The 19,350-nt window shown below is 40.4% G+C and overlaps 1 protein-coding gene and 1 long non-coding RNA gene across 5 annotated transcripts; one reads left to right on the forward strand and one right to left on the reverse strand.

The window, feature by feature from the left end:
- Positions 1–3,166: 3,166 nt before the first annotated feature.
- LOC110940285 lies at positions 3,167–9,769 on the forward strand. Of its 3 annotated transcripts, XM_022181833.2 has the most exons (10): positions 3,167–5,200; positions 5,321–6,353; positions 6,436–6,614; positions 6,824–6,895; positions 6,974–7,126; positions 7,215–7,378; positions 7,455–7,602; positions 8,734–8,856; positions 8,955–9,042; positions 9,225–9,769. In XM_022181833.2, exons 1-10 carry the CDS (start codon positions 3,515–3,517, stop codon positions 9,404–9,406), a joined length of 3,828 nt encoding a protein of 1,275 aa, XP_022037525.1. In that variant the 5' UTR covers positions 3,167–3,514; the 3' UTR covers positions 9,407–9,769. The 3 variants fall into 3 exon arrangements, with proteins under 3 accessions (XP_022037525.1, XP_022037524.1, XP_022037523.1); XM_022181832.2 differs by having other exon boundaries at positions 3,167–6,353; positions 6,436–6,608; XM_022181831.2 differs by having other exon boundaries at positions 3,168–6,353.
- A 1,333-nt stretch (positions 9,770–11,102) lies between these two features.
- LOC110938693 lies at positions 11,103–12,970 on the reverse strand. 2 transcript variants are annotated; one of them, XR_002591599.1, is made up of 3 exons: positions 12,320–12,970; positions 11,945–12,055; positions 11,103–11,873 (listed from the first exon to the last, which is right to left on the reverse strand). It is a non-coding gene; the product is annotated as an uncharacterized LOC110938693 (long non-coding RNA). The 2 variants fall into 2 exon arrangements; XR_004893804.1 differs by having other exon boundaries at positions 11,103–12,055.
- Between the last annotated feature and the right edge of the window lie 6,380 nt (positions 12,971–19,350).

Below are 19,350 nucleotides of genomic sequence, written 5' to 3' on the forward strand. Positions count from 1 at the left end.
CTATCTTTTTGGATTAATCAGTTGTTCCTTGAAGAAATTGCTCTAGATATTCAAATTGCAGAGGGATTTGCTAAGATACTTTATTCATCTTGGAGTTCATGAGAGTCGGGGAATTTGGTGAAGATGCAAATGCCATCCCAAATAATTTCATGCCTTATATACAACAAATAGTTGTTGTTGGTAGATTATCAGAGTTGAATGTATGTAGTCATGATTATCTCACAAAAGATAGATGGCACTGGATATACGTAAATAGGGCTGTAAACGAACCGAACGAACACGAACGAGGCCTTGTTCGTGTTCGTTCATTAAAGAAATAAATGTGTTCACGAACTGTTCATGAACACTGACCGAACGAGATTTTATGTTCATGTTCGTTCATTAAGGAAATGAGCGTGTTCACGAACACAAGCGAACACAAATAAATTTGACAAACGCGATGAAGGATAAAGGTGGATGACCCATAGAGTAGCACTAGAATTTGAATCCCTTATCGTGGAACGGAGGTAGATCATATTCGTCGATGTAAATAATGAGAAAAGAAAGGGAAATTGTGCATAAACAAGGTGAACGAGGGTTTCCTGGTTTAATTGTTAGGGTAATGATATAAATAAAAGTTTAATAGTATAAAAAGTATAGATAAAATATATGAAAGTATAAAAATCTTTAATTAAAACACGAACATAAATGAACGCAAATGAACGAATGTTCATGAACACCTTACCGAACGTTCACGAACACAATTGAACGAACGAGATCTTTGTTCATGTTCGTTCATTTAACTAATCGAACGGAATTTCTTGTTCATGTTCGTTCGTTTATTAAACGGACGAACATAAACGAACTTCCCACCAAACGGTTCACGAACTGGTTGCTGAACGTTCGGTTCGTTTACACCCCTATACGTAAATATTGAATTGGAATCCAAGTTGGAATTATAGTTTATAGTTTATATTTTACTTTAGCTATAAATTAGACATTCAGAGTTAAAACTGGTCACGGTCAAACTTTGACTTTGAATATCATATTAATGTAGGCAAAAGATCAAATATAAATAATTTAACATACTAAACATACAAATTGAAGGAAAACTCAAAAAGACAAGGTGACATTTTTGTAATTACCACCAACTATCAAAGTTACTATACAAATGTGAACTCAACCAAAAATACATAAAAAAACATATTTTTTTTTTGCTGCTACTAAAAGTAGCGATTTTTAATAAAAAATATTAAAAAATAAAATAAAATAATTTTTGTTTTTTTTTATTTTTTTAGATTTTTTTTTGGGTTTAGTTTTTAGCATTTTAGCTTGGGGGGGGGGGTAGTTTTTTTTAGGTTTTTGGGGGGTGGGGGAGGGGGGGGGTTAGGTTTTTTTTAGGTTTTTTTTTTTTTTTTTTTTTGGGGGGGGGGGCTTTAGGTTTTTGGGGGTTGGGGGTTAGGTTTTTTAGGTATATTTGTAGAGTAACTTTGATAGTTATTGATAATTACAAAAATATCACCTTGTCTTTTTGAGTTTTCCTTCAATTTATATGTTTAGTATCTTAAGATTATTTATACAAGAACTTTATAGAAATTTTAATAATCGATTATGAGATTGAACTGCAATCTCTATTATCAAAAGCTACTCATACAAATGCTACTACTGTCACCACCATTCAAATCTACTAAGATAAAAAAGGTGCAGCGAATCCCACTCCCACTTGCACTTATGTGTCGTACACAACAAGAGGAGTTAGAAGGTAAGCATTGTCATATTTAATTGTATTTTTAGTCATAAAAATTATTGTTAAGAGTTATGAATAATACTTTTTAATTGTTCAAATAAACGGTTTATTTATATGTCATGTAGTTTTATTCAAAAGAGTTTTAACATAAAATATTCTATCAGCCCGCGTGTATCACACGAATACCTAACCTCGTAAAGAAATAAAGTAGGCTCAAAATATTGTTCAATAATATCATACGTCATAATTTCTTATGCACTGAAATAACACGTGGAGTACCCCTCGTGGCTCCCTTACCTTCGAAGTTTCATGTCTAAACAATGACAAGGAAAATTACAACAATGACCCCTGAACAGAAACCAAGTTGATAAAACCCCCTATAGTTTTGTAAATTGTGATGTCACCCTTTAAGTTACTTGTGTTAAGTGGGTAATTGTTAACAACAAACAAAGGATGACTCTAAATCATTTATAATGTGATAAACCTTAATCGAACCGTTAAACCAACCAAAATACGAAAATGTCTGGTCCTATAAAATTGGAACATTTAAGCGGTGAACCCATTAAAAAAATTTCTTGTGTTTAAATGTTTGATTGTCCCCAATTGATAAAACTTATACTTAAAAGAGTTCCATAATGGACTTGTGATAAAATCACAATGCTAGTTAATTTACAAAGTTTATTACTGAAAAACAAGATAAATATGTTTAATCAATGTTTAAGAGTTAAAGTTTATAAAAAGAAACTATTCATACAAACTTTTTTTTTTTTTTTTGAAAAGTAAACATAATTAAAACATACCTCCTACCCAAACGGATAAAAGACCAAACAACAACACCCCATCTAAATAGGCAAAGTACATACAATTACAACATTCATGCGAACTTTCTGATATAGGCATATGATAATCAAAGCTTACTGATATACAACACCTCCTCTTGTGTCTTGCTATTAAATGCATGTGACGAACTAAATAAAGTAGTTTCCAAGAAGATAATAAATATTCTTATTTTAATTTAATATGAACAAAAATATAAGACACAAAATCCATCATTTTCTATGCTTTTATCTTTCTACATTTGTTGCATTTCTAGTCCATTTATTATCTTTCAAAACAAATAAAAAAACTATTATCACATTTATTTTCCTTCAAGACCAACAAGTGACACAAATTGTCAATACTTAATTCACAAAAAAGCATTTTGGTTGGAACTTGGGGTGGTAATTTACATTTACACCCTTAACTCCCACATGTGAATAAGCATGCTTCAGGGGCATTTTCGTCCACAAGACTTTATATTCTAGAAGAGTAGATCTTTCCCTTTTTGGGACATTTCTTGTTTTTGTTTTGTTTATCTCCATCACAAGAAATTGTATTGCAGAAAGATTAATAAAATAAATAATAATAAAAAATGGAAAACATTTCCAAAAACTCAAGATTTTCTTTGATTATGACGTTTTCTTGAGAAAGGTAGAGCTTTCGCTTAGATTTTAAGTGGGTCACTGTGTGTGTGTTCTGTGTGTGAGAGAGAGAGAAACGGAGCCAATTTTAGAGAGAGATAGATAGAGGTGTAGAACACATCAGGGACGCCTGTCAAATTGTGATAAATCTTCACCGACTCGCAGTTTGTTCAAACCCCTTTTGTTTCTTCATTTGATTTAGTCTCTTTTAGGGTTTATGTTACTTCTGTTTCTCTTCAATTCTGTTGTTGTTTGAAAGAAAACCCTAAATTGTTTGTGTTTGATTAGATAGATATATTCTTAATTACACTGTTTTATTGGATCTTTGATGGCGTATGATCAGAATGCTTTGCCTAATAGTTTACGCCCAATTCATATAGCTAGAACACCCGTTGATGAGTCTCGAATCTCTCCGTTACCGAATTCGAATCCCCTCCCGCGGGAAGTGGCTGCCTCGGGTAGCCCAGGAACGGTGCCGGTGTACTACCCGTCGACAGCCCCGGCTGTTCCGGATTCGGGGTATGTTGGTTTAAGTTATGGGAATGTAGTTCCGGCCGTGGTTAATTGGCTGCCGCGTGTGCCGCCACCTGCGGCTGCAGCGGCGCCGGGTGTGAGTTTGGTTTCGGGTTATGGGTATGGAAACAGTGCCGGTTTAGGGCAGAGTGGGTATAATACGAATAATCCGAATTTAGCACCGAGCGGTGGTAGTAATGCGTCGGAGCATACTAGTGAGGAGAGTGGGGAGGATTCGGTTTCGGGGCGGAAAGTTAAGTTTTTGTGTAGTTATGGGGGGAAGATTTTGCCGAGACCGAGTGATGGGGTGCTTAGATATGTTGGTGGGGATACTAGGATTATTAGTGTTAGGAGAGATGTGGGGTTTAATGAGTTGATGCAGAAGATGTTTGATTCGTATGGACGGAATGTTGTTATTAAGTATCAGTTACCTGGAGAAGATCTTGATGCGCTTGTAAGCGTTTCGAGACCGGAGGATTTGGAGAATATGATGGATGAGTATGATAAGTTGGTTGAGAGATCTTCTGATGGTTCGGCTAAGATGCGAGTGTTTTTGTTTTCGGACGTTGAATCGTCTAGTGTCATCCGGTTTAAGGATTTGCAAGATAGTGGGCAGAAGTATGTGGAGGCAGTGAACGGGATTGGAGAGAGCTTCAGTGGCGGTGGTGGTGGGGGCGGCGGCAGTGGTGGTATTGGTAGGAAGGGGAGCGGAGCGAGTGCTTCCTCTACTCAGAATTCGGAAGTGAGTGGTGGCGCTGAAGGCGGTGCTGAGAGTACAGGACATGATCAAGGGGAGGTGATTGGTCCGGCATTTGGCGGTGTGGTGTCGTCTCCTGGTGGCAGTTATGCCACTGGCGTTACTGTTGCTAAACCCATTGCTGTTCCAGTGTCACCTTCTCAATCTGATCATGAATCCGAAATATTGGAAAGAACGGTCCCTGTTCATATACAACAACAGCGGCAATTTGGATATGATCTGCAACCGCCTGGAGCCGCCATTCAACCGCCAGCACCGTATGTCCAAACTTATGTTGACCCCCGCCATGGGACCTTTAGCCGTACTGAGTACATACAGATGCCACCACCACAAATGGGGTACCCATCTCAGATTATGGGCAGCATTGGCCCGGTCTACGCCCAACCGCAACTCCATAATAACGTAATCGGAATCGGAGTCACCCCACATCAGTATATCACGCCTTCCTCACACGTCAGTTTCAGTCCGAACTCAAATCCAGTTCCGGTTCAAATTCCCACTCAAGCTCCAACTCCAGTTCAAGCTCAACCTCCGGCTCAAGCTCCTCCTCAGTATGTGCAGCAACGGGAGGTTGTAATGGAACCTTTTCCCAGTGAGCCAAGCTATTCTACGTATCAACCTCAAACGCAAATCTCTCCTCAAGTTATTCCCGGAGCTTATGGTTGGAATCAGGTTCTGGCCCAAGAACAAGTGTCGTTTTCGGAGAGCCGGGTGCCCGCTCAACAACTGGCATACCCCGAGCTGGTGCCTAGATTTGACGGGTGTATCATGTGTCAAAAAGCATTGCCTCATGCGCATCCGGATCCCTTGGCACAGGAGCGTAGAGAAAGTCCGAACGCTCAACAACTGGTATACCCCGAGCTGGTGCCTAGATTTGACGGGTGTATCATGTGTCAAAAAGCATTGCCTCATGCGCATCCGGATCCCTTGGCACAGGAGCGTAGAGAAAGTCCGAACGCTCAACAACTGGTATACCCCGAGCTGGTGCCTAGATTTGACGGGTGTATCATGTGTCAAAAAGCATTGCCTCATGCGCATTCGGATACCTTGGCACAGGAGCGTAAAGAAAGTCCGAGATCAACAGTATCTGATGTGAATCCTGTTTATCAGAGTCTTAAATTTGAAGACACCAGAAGAATGATGCAACCCAACAGAGTTCCTGGTGATCCTGCTATACAGGTGTCAACTCCTTATGGTGTATTGGTCCAACAGTCTGCTGTCCCGATGCAATATCAAGTGAATCAGGAGCCGGTAGTTAATAAAGTTGTTAGCGGCGATTCGAACCCGGTTCGAGTTCCTTCACCGACATCAGACACTCAGGTTCATGAGTCTCCAAGGGAGTATGATAATCTGAGACAAATTGAAGCTAGAATGGAAGATTTACGACTACGTCCTCATGATGTTCTTGTCAACGCCGATCAGAGTAGCTTTCATGTTAAGAATCCACAAGATGAAATCTTGGAAAATAGACCCATGAATCTTGATAAATCCCAAATGGTTGTTGATCCAAATTACACTGCCTCGGAGGTTCCGTGGTTGCATGGATTCCAATCAGTGGGGCCCGGTGGAGCAAGCAACATGGGTGTTAACGACCCGAGCCCTCCGTTTTCTGGTAGTGATTCAGCCCGTGAAGTGGAGACTGTGTTAATTGACCCCCTTAATCCATTTAACGGGGCTGTAGTTGAATCCCAAGATGGTGCAAACTCGCTTTTTAGCAACCAAGATCCTTGGATGTTACGACATGATTCGCAATTTCCGCCACCTCGACCCACCAAACTCATGCCGAAAAAGGAGGGTGTTGCCGCTAAGGAAGAATCACCTACGTCAGACGTGCTGATTGATGATGGACCTTACCAGACAACTGCTAATTCGGACTTGAATTTCGGTGTGGAACATGGTCTGTATTGTAGTTTCTTTCAAGTTATCTGTAGTTCTGTACTCTGGTATAGCGGTATGGATCATTGTACTTGTGTTTGCAGGTTCAGCAGAGGAGTTGATCAAACAAGAACTTCAGGCGGTTGCTGAGGGTGTGGCTGCTTCTGTTCTTCGTTCATCAACACCCACTCAACCCGACTTAAATAAACATAGCTCAGAAGCTAACCTGAGCGGTGAAGCTCAGAATAGTAACGAAGACGCGCAATCAGGAGTTGAAGTTGAGGTCCTTTGATTGTGTTATCCTTTTGTTACTGTCTAGGGACGTCACATGTTACATTTTTGGTCGATGTGGAAAAACAGGCAGGTTGGGTAATGGGTTAAACGGGCTCGATTTAACACGGGCAATTAAATTTTTAATAATAATTTTTGTAATAAAATGATTGAGGAGGTTTCTTTACTATCTTAATACATAATTGTGTTTTGTTCGTACAGGATCTGAAAACAAAGATTCCGGAAAAGACAAATCTTGGGTTTCCCGTTTCAGATGGTCTGGGTTCTTTGCAGGTAAAGATTCGATCTTTATCGAATGTCCACCTATATAACACATATCAGCTAATAAATTGTTCATGATTTTCTTTTCAGATAATCAAGAACAGTGATCTTGAAGAGCTTCGTGAACTGGGTTCGGGCACATTCGGAACTGTTTATCATGGCAAGTGGAGAGGATCCGACGTTGCGATTAAACGAATAAACGATAGATGCTTTGCCGGGAAAGCTTCAGAACAAGAACGCATGGTTTGTATCCTCATTTCTATTTTTTTTTTAATTTTGTTTGCTCGGTTATGCGCGTTTGTTGAAAACATTTGAGTTGCTTTGCTAACAGAGGGAGGACTTCTGGAACGAAGCAATAAAGCTTGCAGATCTTCATCATCCAAACGTTGTAGCGTTTTACGGGGTTGTACTTGATGGTCCCGGTGGCTCTGTTGCTACGGTTACAGAGTACATGGTTAATGGCTCTTTAAGAAATGCTTTGCAAAAGAATGAAAGGTAACATAACTTGAGCTTCATTTTTATAAGTTCTGTAGATAATGTTGAACATTGACGTATAAATGATTATAATCAGGAATCTGGATAAGCGCAAACGGCTATTGATTGCCATGGATGTTGCTTTTGGTATGGAATATCTTCATGGGAAAAACATAGTACATTTTGACCTGAAAAGTGACAACTTACTTGTTAATCTGCGTGATCCGCACCGTCCAATATGCAAGGTTGGTTGAGTTTCATACCTTTTCGACTATATACTTATGCACAATCCAATTAAACGTTAGTCTTTGCAGCAAGTTTTTCTCGACACTTTTTGAGCTCTAGGCATATGATATAGATATGATCGAACAAAATAGGTATTGAAGTATGCCATGAAAAATATAACTTAAAGACAGAACTATAGTATGTTATTAAATGGCTTGCAAGAGTATTCATACAGCTTGAAGTTTTCTAGTTGCAAAGAGGAATTTTTTTTAACTTTTGCAACAAGGATGGTGTGTTCACCAAGAAAAAACAACTTTTCGTTATTTCTGCTTCTACAACTAAGCTATTTCCTGCTTCACAACGATATAAGGTTGATCAGTTGACACTTAAATATGCATGTGCAGTTTCTTTCAAAATGGATATATGACCATAAAATCTGAAAAAAATCATAATAAATATAGATGTTGTAAAAATTGGGTTTTATCGCCGATTAATTGCTATTTAATAGGTTGTCTACTGATTTGATTTCACGTAATCGGACCAAAAAAATGGTCGGCTAGGAGGTCCTAATCGGTGAAAATCGGTCCCTTGGTTTTAACCTGCTAAGCCGAGTTCCCGACCCAATCCATGGATCCATAATATGTTAATGTTTGAATTTTTATGTACTTGATTTGTTATGTTTCAGTTTAAGTGTATATGTTTGAACTATACTATGTGAACTTTGAAGTAATATATTCATATCGATGTGTGTATATATTTACAAGTTTAAATCATATCATATAATAATTCTAATCCGATTAATTCAATTAAACCGCTAGCCGGTACCCCACCGCCCGACTAGTGCCTAGTGATTTTTGCAGCACTGATAGAGATAGTATCAAATATGTGTCCCTAGAAGTAACAATAATCAAGCACAATTTGTACTCGTAAATCATAAAGTGTTCTCACTGAAAAAACCAAAATTGTGAGGGTCTTTCTGGAGTAATGTCATAATGTAAGGGGTCTTGTTCTTATTTGTTCCATTTTGGGGATATGGTGACCAAGAGAGTTTGGTGTCCCAAGAAATAAAATAAAATTTCCAGTAGAAAATCAGCAAGAAGCTATGTTTGAAAACTGTTTAAATCGCATGTCTTGTGACTGTGTGTTATCAGGTTGGAGATTTGGGGCTATCAAAAGTCAAACGTCAAACACTTATCTCGGGTGGTGTGCGTGGAACACTTCCATGGATGGCACCTGAGCTTCTAAATGGCAGCAGCAGCCTCGTTTCAGAGAAGGTTTTTTCAAAATCTCTTTCTTAGCTTAAACTCATGCATTTTGTACTTTTTTTTTTTAATTTCTAATCTCCAGTGTACTTTTTTCATGTTTTTTTTAGGTTGATGTATTCTCGTTCGGCATTGTCATGTGGGAACTTCTTACTGGAGATGAACCATATACAGACTTACATTACGGGGCTATAATTGGTAATTTATACACATGTATACAACTTTTTTCATTTTGGTAACGATGAGAACCCATTTGGGAAAACTCACTCGGCCCCTCCAATACCCAGTGGGACCATGTAAAACCGCATCTTAAGTTGGGCAGGTGGCCTTTGGTGAATATGTCCGTATCGTTTTTTTTTTAACTTCCATAAAAAATGCAGGTGGGATTGTAAGCAACACGCTTAGGCCTCCAGTCCCGGACGGTTGTGACCCTGAATGGAGATCTTTGATGGAGAGATGCTGGTCAGCAGAGCCATCAGAGAGACCAAGCTTCACTGAAATAGCCAACCAGTTACGCACCATAACCTCAAAGGTTCCACCAAAAGTACAACCGTATCAGTAACTAACTTGCTACTATTTTCCAAACGAGCTGACATGCATAGTTTAGTACATCCTAAAATTTTCCTTGTACGGGGTATGGTATCTATCCGTGGTATATCTCTACAAAGTTGAGACCGTAGAATGTGTTTCTGGGTTCCTGTTTTCCCTTTGTTTGGTTCTCGTAGCGCACACACACGCCCGGCGATTGCCCACAGCTCTCACAGACCTATGTTATGGTTCGGCATTATATTGGCTATGTGGATGTGGGTTTGTAGTTTGGGTATTGTTAGCAAATAAGTAGTTAATTACAGAAATTATTCACACCTTGTTCAAAATATTCATACAGGTCTTTTTTAGTTAATAACTAGTCTTTATTTTAGATGTTTTTTCTGTGGAGTTTCTGAGTTTAAGTTGTGTGTTTTTTAGGTTTGAATTGGTTTATTCTTTAAAACCTTAACCCTGAGTACAAAGAAACCATGATCTCATGTTTAAACCGTTGCACGTGTGTGAATTTAAATGTAGAATTAGATTCGACAGTGATGGATATAGATAAATATGTGTGGAGCCGTGAGGTTTTTTGATTGGCGTTATTCTTTCGGGTTTGAGGTTGGGAAGCGAAGCAGGAGGGATGGTGGTGCACAGAGACGGAAGAAATGGTGGCGGTGGTTCTGCAACGAATTTTGACGCCAATGGTTGGAGATGAGAGTAGAAAGAGGTGGACTATATGAATGGCGAAGAGACGTGTGTGTTTGTGTGTGGTGGGGGGGGGGGGGTGTTTAGCACGCGAGTCGATCATTACTAATTTGTTAATGAAATGATTTGATTCGAGTGTAATTTTTGTTTGTTAAATAAGTTGATTTGCGATGTTTAAAATATGCAATGTAACTAATCTCATCACTGCCGTCACCTCAAACCCCCATTGGCGTCGCAACCACCAAAACCACCACCAGCAACCCCAGCTGCCGCCACAATCATGTCAACTGCCATTGTCACTCTACCGTTGCGACCACCACAATATCGTCGGCCGCTCTATTGTGGCCACAACAGTCAGTCTCACATCTATTGCCCACCTCCACTGCCACCATTCGTGCTATAACCACACTTGTCGCCCTCCGCCATCATCACTGCTACAATTGGTGCCCTCACCACCGTCACTGGCCGTCATAAAACACATGTATTGAGGGGACCCTTTTTGATTATTATTATTATTAGTTTTTTTTTTTCATAAAATGGTCAATTTCACCCCAACTCGATTCGGTTAGCACCCTTTTCGACACGAACCGGTTTTCTAAAATGAGCCATTTGACCCAAGCTGTTTGACATGTTTACGGTAGCTAAACCAAATATTGTTCAAGACTTCAAGTTCTCCGTTGGGTTCATACTAATCCTGGTCGTAGTCTTGAAATGTGTTTTGAATAGAATCACAACAAACTTGATATCACTCCAAAGTCAAACAACGCATGATGGAAACTAGACTTGCCTCCTCTGCTTCCGAAGGTAATGAGCTCAGAATTGGAATCGTTACTCTTCTGATTTCAGCCTAGGTGAATATCAACGTCTGTGTTAGTGGTGACAATTCCTGACATGACACAATAAAAAGGTTTTGAGACGGCTAAGACGAGCCATTTTATATAACACGTCAACCTAAACATGACATGTTTAATAAACGGATTAACCCGAACACAACCCGTTTAAGGGTTTAAATTTGGATTTAGAGATGCAAAACGTTAATATTTAAAAGAGTAAAGTACAAATTCAATCCATGGGGTTTACACCCAATCGCAGGTTCAGCCCTCATTTGAAAAAATTCAACAGTCCAGTTCCTGTGGTTGTCAATTGCTAGCAATCAAGTCCCTGGGACAAACGTCTGTTAGTTTAATGTTGGCTTTTATGGTAAAAGACCAAAAGCCCCCTAAGGGACTGAAAGTGCAACACCGAATGTTTGTTGTCGTCTTTGCCTGCAACTCCTAATCATCTTCAACAAGATCTCCACCATAGCCACCTTTTAGCAAATAGGAGAACTTACAAATTTATGGGCATTCGATCTTCATTCAAACGGTAACCCTTTTTCTAGTTCTAAAGAGAGACCCACATATCGAATACCACAAACAACTCAAAACTTTATAATGATCTCAAATTCCACAAACCGGGTTAGCTATAAATCGGTTCAACCCGGGTTGGTTTCTTGGGTTTGGTTTCTAACCCAGTTTATGGTTTGCACCTCTAGTGTAGCATAGGCTTCAGCCTTTCAAGTGGATATCAAGAAGAATGTAAAGTAACTAAACAATAACATACTGGGCACCTGAAACAGCCTAGTCAAGGCTATAATTCAACCATGAATATACTATACATACAAATTAGAACATATAAAATTACTTGGAATAGAAACTTCTTCGTTTCCTCCGCATAAGACTGGCATATATGTTGCTGTACACATCAGCAGTGGCGAAGCTTGAGATTTCCGACCGGGGTTGCGGAAGTCACCAGACCTAAAAATTTCAATAAAACTAGGGGGTCGAAAACGTATATACCCAAAAATTTATATACGAAAACTACATACTCTCTATTAGTGAGCTAAAAGTTCGGGGGGTCGGCCGTCCCCTCCCGCCCTTAAAAGCTTCCCATGCACATCAGCATCATTCTGTCAGCAAATTGTATGGGCAGCAGAGTCCTGGAAGAACACAGATGGTGAACAATAAATTAATTCAATAGGGTAACATTAAAAAACCCATAGAAAGATAACATGAGCATTGAACACAGTGTTTGCATTTACAACCAACCACTGAACAATCATATTCAATCAGATTCATACCAACAACGAAAACACTTATGATTTAAGACTAAAATATAGTAACTTATTTACCACTTGCTTGAATATGATCAGAGACTTGTAATTACCAACAACGAAAAACACTTAATTTTTTAGCAGCATTACCTGTTCCGGTGATGTCGGAGATTGAGAGTTCTCCCGGTGGGGTTTGTGGGTCGATTTCGAGGGTGACGAAGTCTCCGATTCCGTCAACAGTGCAGCCGGGACCCATGCAGCGGCGGACCAGGATTTTTTTTCAATGGGTCCATTTTTTTCGGTGTTTAAAATTTTCATAACAAAACGTTAAAACTTTCGGGTCAGGTCAGAGCAAGGTTTGAACAAGATTTAAAAAAAAAGGCTATACAAGGATTGAACCATGACCTGTTGTTGGTAAAGAGGAGGACTTATCACTACACCAATTTTCCTTTTCTTTCTATGGTGTTCACCTAATTTTATTTATGGGGTCCTTAAACAGTTTAATATACCAAATCTACTAATTTTTTTAAAAACATTAGGGTCCGCGGACCCCAACTCACTCTATGTGGGTCCGCCCCTTGACCCATGTGGGGTGGTGGTGGTGGCGGATTGCTATTGTTGAGTTGTAGAGAGAGAGTGGTTGTTGGAGGTGGAAGTGGATGTGTATGCGAAGATGAGTTGGGTGGTCCAGTCATAAAGATCTCGTGGTGCGGAGATTGTTTGCGATGGTTAGTTGCACTTTGTAGAGGTGGTCCGGTCATAATGATGTTGGTGGTTGAAGGTGGTTGTGGTGGAGGTTGGTGGAAGGATAGAAATGTGCAAATGAGGGCTTTCACAGGGATGATATTTGTTATAAGGGTTTCTAAAATGCAAAATTACCATATTGCCCTTCGTTTTGGAAGTAAAAAGACATTAATGCCCAAGTCAACTACCGGTTAACTAACAGACATTTGTCCCAGGGACTTGATTGCTAGCAATTGACAACCACATAGACCGGACTGTTGAATTTTTTTCAAATAAGGGCTGAACCTGCGATTGGGTATAAACCCTAGAGACTGAAACTGTACTTTACTCTATTTAAAATTATGGACTTGCTTTTTGTTTTTTTCGTCTAACTTTTAATAGGTATATGGGAATTTAGTTATGCATTATGAGTGGGCTAGATTTAAAAGGAAATTAACTGGAACTGGTGTCACACCCGCTCGTAGGCAGAAGCGTATGGTGTGAACTTGATCGGTTTTCATTACATACGATATAAGCAAACAAACTATATCAATAAAAAGCACGATGTTCACCCATTCAATCATAGATAAAAGATACAAGTCATAAGTTGTTTGAAGGTAAAAGACGACACAAGTTATATTGTGTTACAAAAGAGACTTGTTCAAAATAAAGTTTTAAACACCAAGGCTTTGCATCCTGTATCTCACTTGGGATGAGATATATGGTTCAAACCATTCAAAACGGATGACATCGCTATCTTAACAACCATATTCTTCGTGATAATCATTGGGCCAAGATCCACTTAATTCCCTGAAATACATGTAATTTTAAAAAGGTCAACAAAAGTTGGTGAATTCATGTGCTTTGAGTTCGTATCAAATGAATCTTAAAAACATTTGAAAGTTCGTTATGTAAATGCGTGGTATGTAAAGCGTCTATGAAATCGTTGATCATTAATATTTTGCAAGGACATTAATATGTGTGTCGACATAGGAAGCACTCAACCCTTAACGATTTAGTACCGAGTAACCTCGGCTGGGACACAAAAGCACTACATGCGGTCACACAGACCCATAAGTGGGGCTCGCCAGTACCCAATAGATCTACCCCTCCTTGGTCTATAAAAGATTAATGGTGCTTAAGTTCCACTGGTGTGCGTCAGGTGTGATATGTTTTTATTGATATTTTAAGCCATGTCTGAGAAGACTATGCTAAAGACCTAAGCTGTGACAACCCGAGTTTCGAGGTTCTTACTTGACACATTACTTGGTTCGCTAAGTGTTTTCTTAAGTGTTTTCTTAACTCGTGTGCATTATAGCTTGTTTGATATATGTGGTATATGTTGGTACTTTGCACCCACCTGGTTGATTAATGTAGTGAAAGTTGTCAATCACAAACACATGATCAATATGATTACCACATAATATTCTAATTATTAGAATACCATCTCATTTATTACTCATGCATCCCATCAATTATCCTATAATCATTACACCTAGATATATGTAGCACTCATCACAATTAAACACACACTCATAAGTATGGAACAATGACCTACGTAAAGAAACTCATAGATGAAACTCTAGGCTTTCACCACTGTCTCGCCTCGACGAAACACTTGGAAAAATAATTGAGTTTCGTCACAATTTGGGCCGACAAAACGTTGGGGATTCATCGTTAAAGGGGTTTCGGCCCATGATGGATTGCGGCCCATATGTAGTAATTTATAAACCGTTACGTGAAACGCTCAAAACCCTAGGTTTCTCTCTGCAAACTGACGGCAATTATTATCATCATTGAATCACTCGGATCCTTTGCTATGGCACAACACATCTCGGTCAGTGTAATCACTAATTGTTTTGTTATGATAGTCAATATCCTATAGTCTTGCGTGTGAAAGGCCTTGAGAGTGCAGCCAAAGTGATAAGGATCACTTCATAAACTGTTGGCCATATTGTTCAATTATTCATGTGCATGGAATGTCAGTAGGCATGTGGTTGTCATATGAGAATCACTTATAAATGTCTGCACATATATATATTTAAGAATGGATGAAATATGAGTGCTCTCATTAGTCAAATATTTAGGGTTTCAATGAAAACTGAATTTATGACTTGAAGTGACATGGGAATATATTATATAAAAATTGGTTTGGTTCGATGGAATTGTTTTGTTGTTTGACTGTTGTCGGTTGCGTGTTAGGGGGGGGGGGGGAGTTTGATGTATGCATTGTGTCATCGGTTGTTTTTGTATGATAAAAGAATATGTGATTGGATTCGTTCATGGTGATGATTGGGTATTATAGTATGGACAAGTAATTGAGGAATTGTAATGATTAAGTGATGACTGTAACTGATCGTGTTGACAAAGAATAGAACAGTAGCAGTTAGGGTTCTGTGAGTACAAGCTTGCAATGCGACGAGACCTCTAGTCGACGAAACCCTTAGCACCAGTCGATGTTCCACAGTAAAGTAGACGGTGGATTGTGCTTGTAGAAATATGTGGGGCTTTGATGATGATAATCTATCATAGTCTTACAAGTATAAAGTTATTAACTAAAGAATATGGCGTAGATGGCATGAATATAACACTTAACTGTTAACACGTTGTGAAACATACATGAGAAGTGTAGGGTCGTATGAACTTGAATAACTATTGTGTTGTTTGAATGCACACAGTGTGACTGTGAATTATACGTAAACCATGAGAATGAAAACTGATTATGTACACATGCATATCGTAGGGTGTAACTGTTTATGTGTGAACAAGTAACTAATCAAACCGAGCAAACCAAGGTGAGTTCACACTCTTACTAAGGCATGGGATTCCCAAGGGCTTGGGAATGGGATTGAAGGAATGAGATTGACTAGATTCGTACATACACTGTTACTAGACTACCATACCATCGTCCTCGGTTGTGCAGGACACATACATAAAACCTACGTATACATATGCTACTCACTGTCCTCAGGTTGCGAAGGACACTCACGTAAAACCTACGTGAATCTTATACTCACTACTGCCTCTGTTGTGTCAGGCACTTACGTAAAACCTACGTAAACCCCCGCGTACCCCTATCCTCGGTTGTGAAGGATACTTACGTAAAACCTACGTAAACTTGTACGTATTACTGTTCTCGGGATATGTAGAACACTTATGGTAACGAATAGTCTAGTGGTTATACAACATGGGAAGCCCCCACCAATAGAACGTACTATCGGCCCAGTAGAGCCACATGTTACAAACGAATATACTATTACGCATTTACTTTCTGTGAACTCGCTCAACTAGTTGTTGATCCTCTGTTACATGCCTTGCAGGTCGTTAGATACATGGAGCTTGCACAGGGAGGAGCTGGTCGTTGTGGGATTGGATCGTGATTGTCTTGTTAAACACTTATGACATTTGACACTTTATTATGATGGGTTTTATTTATACGCTTCCGCTAAACAGTGATAACATACTTGTGTTTTGAACACCTTTCATATTGGTGATTGAATGACATTTAATTTTACTTATTAATTACATGTTCAATATGATTGGTGGCTTGATCCTGGTCAGTCATGCTCCCAAGCGGTGATATTCCGCAGGTGGATTTTGGGGGTGTGACAGATTGGTATCAGAGCCATTGGTTATAGAGAACTTGGTTTTAATATGGGAAAAACGTTTTTATTAAAACCAGACTATAACCAGAACAGTGCTCTCAACGATCCACAACGACGCTTCGCTCCACGTGCAAGACTCAACATCCTAGGTAATAAGGTTTATGTTTATTACCTGCATGCTAGAATTGCATAGAACTTTGCTCGTAGTATGCTTAGATTACACTGCTCATTACTTGTTATTGCTTGAGAACACTTGTGTGCTTACTCTCTTCTGTCATCGCACTATTCGCGAACCACTCTAACTTATGACACTTTTGCTATGAAGATCATGGCTGGACGTATTAACATGACACAAGCCCAGTTGACGGCTTTCGTTAATGAACAAGTTGCTGCGGCACTTGCAGCTGCTCTAGCAGGTAGTATACCCTGCAGCTTAGACTCACACTAGGATCTTTAGATCCTACATCAACTCATGTGTTTAACCTTGTCCTATTTGTACACAATAGGTCAACACGCCCCACAACCTGTCTGTACTTTCAAGAACTTCATGGACTGTCGTCCAAGCACATTCAGTGGCACGGAGGGAGCAGTTGGACTCCTCCATTGGTTCGAAAAGCTAGAGTCTGTGTTTGAAATGTGTGAATGCCCTGAGGCTCGTAGGGTGAAATATGCCACTGGTACTTTGGAAGGGATCGCGTTAACTTGGTGGAACGCGCAAGTGCAGATCTTAGGGTTGGCAGCTGCTAACGCCACCCCTTGGGATGATTTCAAGGAACTGATCAAAAGGGAATACTGCACACGGGAAGACATTCACAAGTTGGAAGATGAGTTGTACCATCTGAAAATGACTGGGTCAGAGATCGAGGCTTATACCAAGAGGTCAAACGAGTTGGCTGTGCTGTGCCCAACTATGGTGGACCCTCCAATCAAGCGCATTGAGTTGTACCTCAAGGGTTTGGCGCCAGAGATTCAGAGCCATGTGACATCGGCTAATCTTGACAACATTCAGGCTATTCAACGCCTTGCGCATCGCCTCACAGATCAGGCAGTGGATCAGAACAGGCTGCCTAAACGCATCAGCGCTACTGCTACCGTTACCACTTCTACTACACTTGCTACTCCTAGTGACAACAAGAGAAAATGGGATGGGGATTCCAGCAAGGGATCAGCTTCAGTTCAGTCACAGGTTCAGCAGCGAAAGACTGACAGTTATCAGAGTCCCAGTCAGCACTCTTCAGGTAGCCACAGGCAGGGTGGATATCGAGGGAACCTCCCAAAGTGTAACAACTGCAACAGACACCACAGTGGCCAGTGTAACAAGGGTCGCTGTCAAAGATGCCTCAAGATGGGTCATGAGGCCAAGGATTGTAGAAGCCCTCGGCCTGCGAACCAGAATCAGTAGCAGCCTCAAGCGCAGCAGAACCAACAGCAGGGCAACAAAGGGTGTTTTCATTGCGGCGCAGAAGGGCACTTCAAAAGGCACTGTCCTCAGCTAAACAGGAACCAGAACAACAACAACAATAACAACAATCAGGGAAATGGCAACAACAACAACAACAACGGCAATGAAGCAAGGGGTCGTGCATTTGTGTTGGGGCAGGGTGATGCCAGAAATGATCCCAACGTAGTCATGGGTAAGTTTCTCCTTGATGAGTTTTATGTTACTGCTTTGTTTGATTCGGGTGCGGATACCAGTTATGTGTCACTAAAAGTTAGCCAAATGTTAAAACGTGCACCCACACCCCTAAACACCAAACATGTCGTAGAGTTAGCTAATGGTAAAAGTCTAGAAGCTACACATATAGTTCAGGGTGGTAATCTTATCCTCGCTGGTCAGACTTTCTCGATCGACCTCATTCCTATAGTGTTGGGTAGTTTCGACATCGTCATTGGCATGGATTGGTTATCCAAGCAGCAAGCAGAAATCCTATGTAAGGAAAAGATTATTCGTATTCCTCGTTCTGGTAAAGAACCTCTTGAAGTTCAAGGCGACAAGAGTGGTGCCGTGGTTGGCATCATCTCATTCTTGAAGGCACAGAAATGTTTACAAAAGGGTCATACAGCTATCTTGGCACTAGTTACTGATGCAGCATCGAAAGAGAAAAGGATAGAGGATATTCCAGTTGTACGCGAATTTCCTCAAGTGTTTCCTGAAGATTTACCTGGTCTACCGCCTCATCGTCAGGTCGAATTTCAAGTCGAGCTAGCTCCAGGCGCAGCACCTATAGCTCGCGCACCGTATCATTTGGCTCCAACGGAACTGGAAGAACTGTCAAAGCAACTACAAGAGCTATTGGATAAGGGTTTCATTCGTCCAAGCTCTTCGCCTTGGGGAGCTCCAGTACTATTCGTGAAAAAGAAGGATGGCACTTTCAGAATGGCGACTTCTGGCTTCGTGAAATCCACTTCTTAGGCCATGTGGTGAACAGGGATGGGATTCATGTTGATCCATCCAAGGTAGATTCGATCAGGAACTGGCCTGCACCGCGTACGCCAACGGAAATACGCCAATTCTTGGGTTTGGCGGGGTATTACAGACGATTCATCAAGGACTTTTCAAAGATCGCTCAGCCGCTTACATTACTGACACAGAAGGGTGTCACCTACCGTTGGGGTAATACTCATGAAACCGCTTTTCAGTACCTAAAGGATAGGCTTTGCAGTGCGCCTATTCTCTCATTGCCAGAGGGCACGGACGATTTTGTGGTCTATTGTGACGCATCGATACAGGGGCTTGGTTGTGTATTGATGCAGCGGGATAAAGTTATTGCCTACGCTTCGCGGCAACTCAAAGTTCATGAACGGAACTACACGACGCACGATTTAGAGCTGGGAGCTGTTGTTTTCGCGCTT

Source organism: Helianthus annuus, chromosome 5 (genome assembly GCF_002127325.2).
Source record: "Helianthus annuus cultivar XRQ/B chromosome 5, HanXRQr2.0-SUNRISE, whole genome shotgun sequence".
Lineage (NCBI taxonomy): Eukaryota > Viridiplantae > Streptophyta > Magnoliopsida > Asterales > Asteraceae > Helianthus > Helianthus annuus.

What these genes read in the sequence shown, in the direction of transcription:
- LOC110940285 (XM_022181831.2), top strand. Translation starts at nt 3,515, where the DNA reads ATGGCGTATGATCAGAATGCTTTGCCTAATAGTTTACGCCCAATTCAT. An exon ending in CGCACCGTCCAATATGCAAG is followed by an intron (nt 7,603 to 8,733) that starts GTTGGTTGAGTT and finishes GTGTGTTATCAG; the next exon opens with GTTGGAGATTTGGGGCTATC. An exon ending in ACATTACGGGGCTATAATTG is followed by an intron (nt 9,043 to 9,224) that starts GTAATTTATACA and finishes TAAAAAATGCAG; the next exon opens with GTGGGATTGTAAGCAACACG.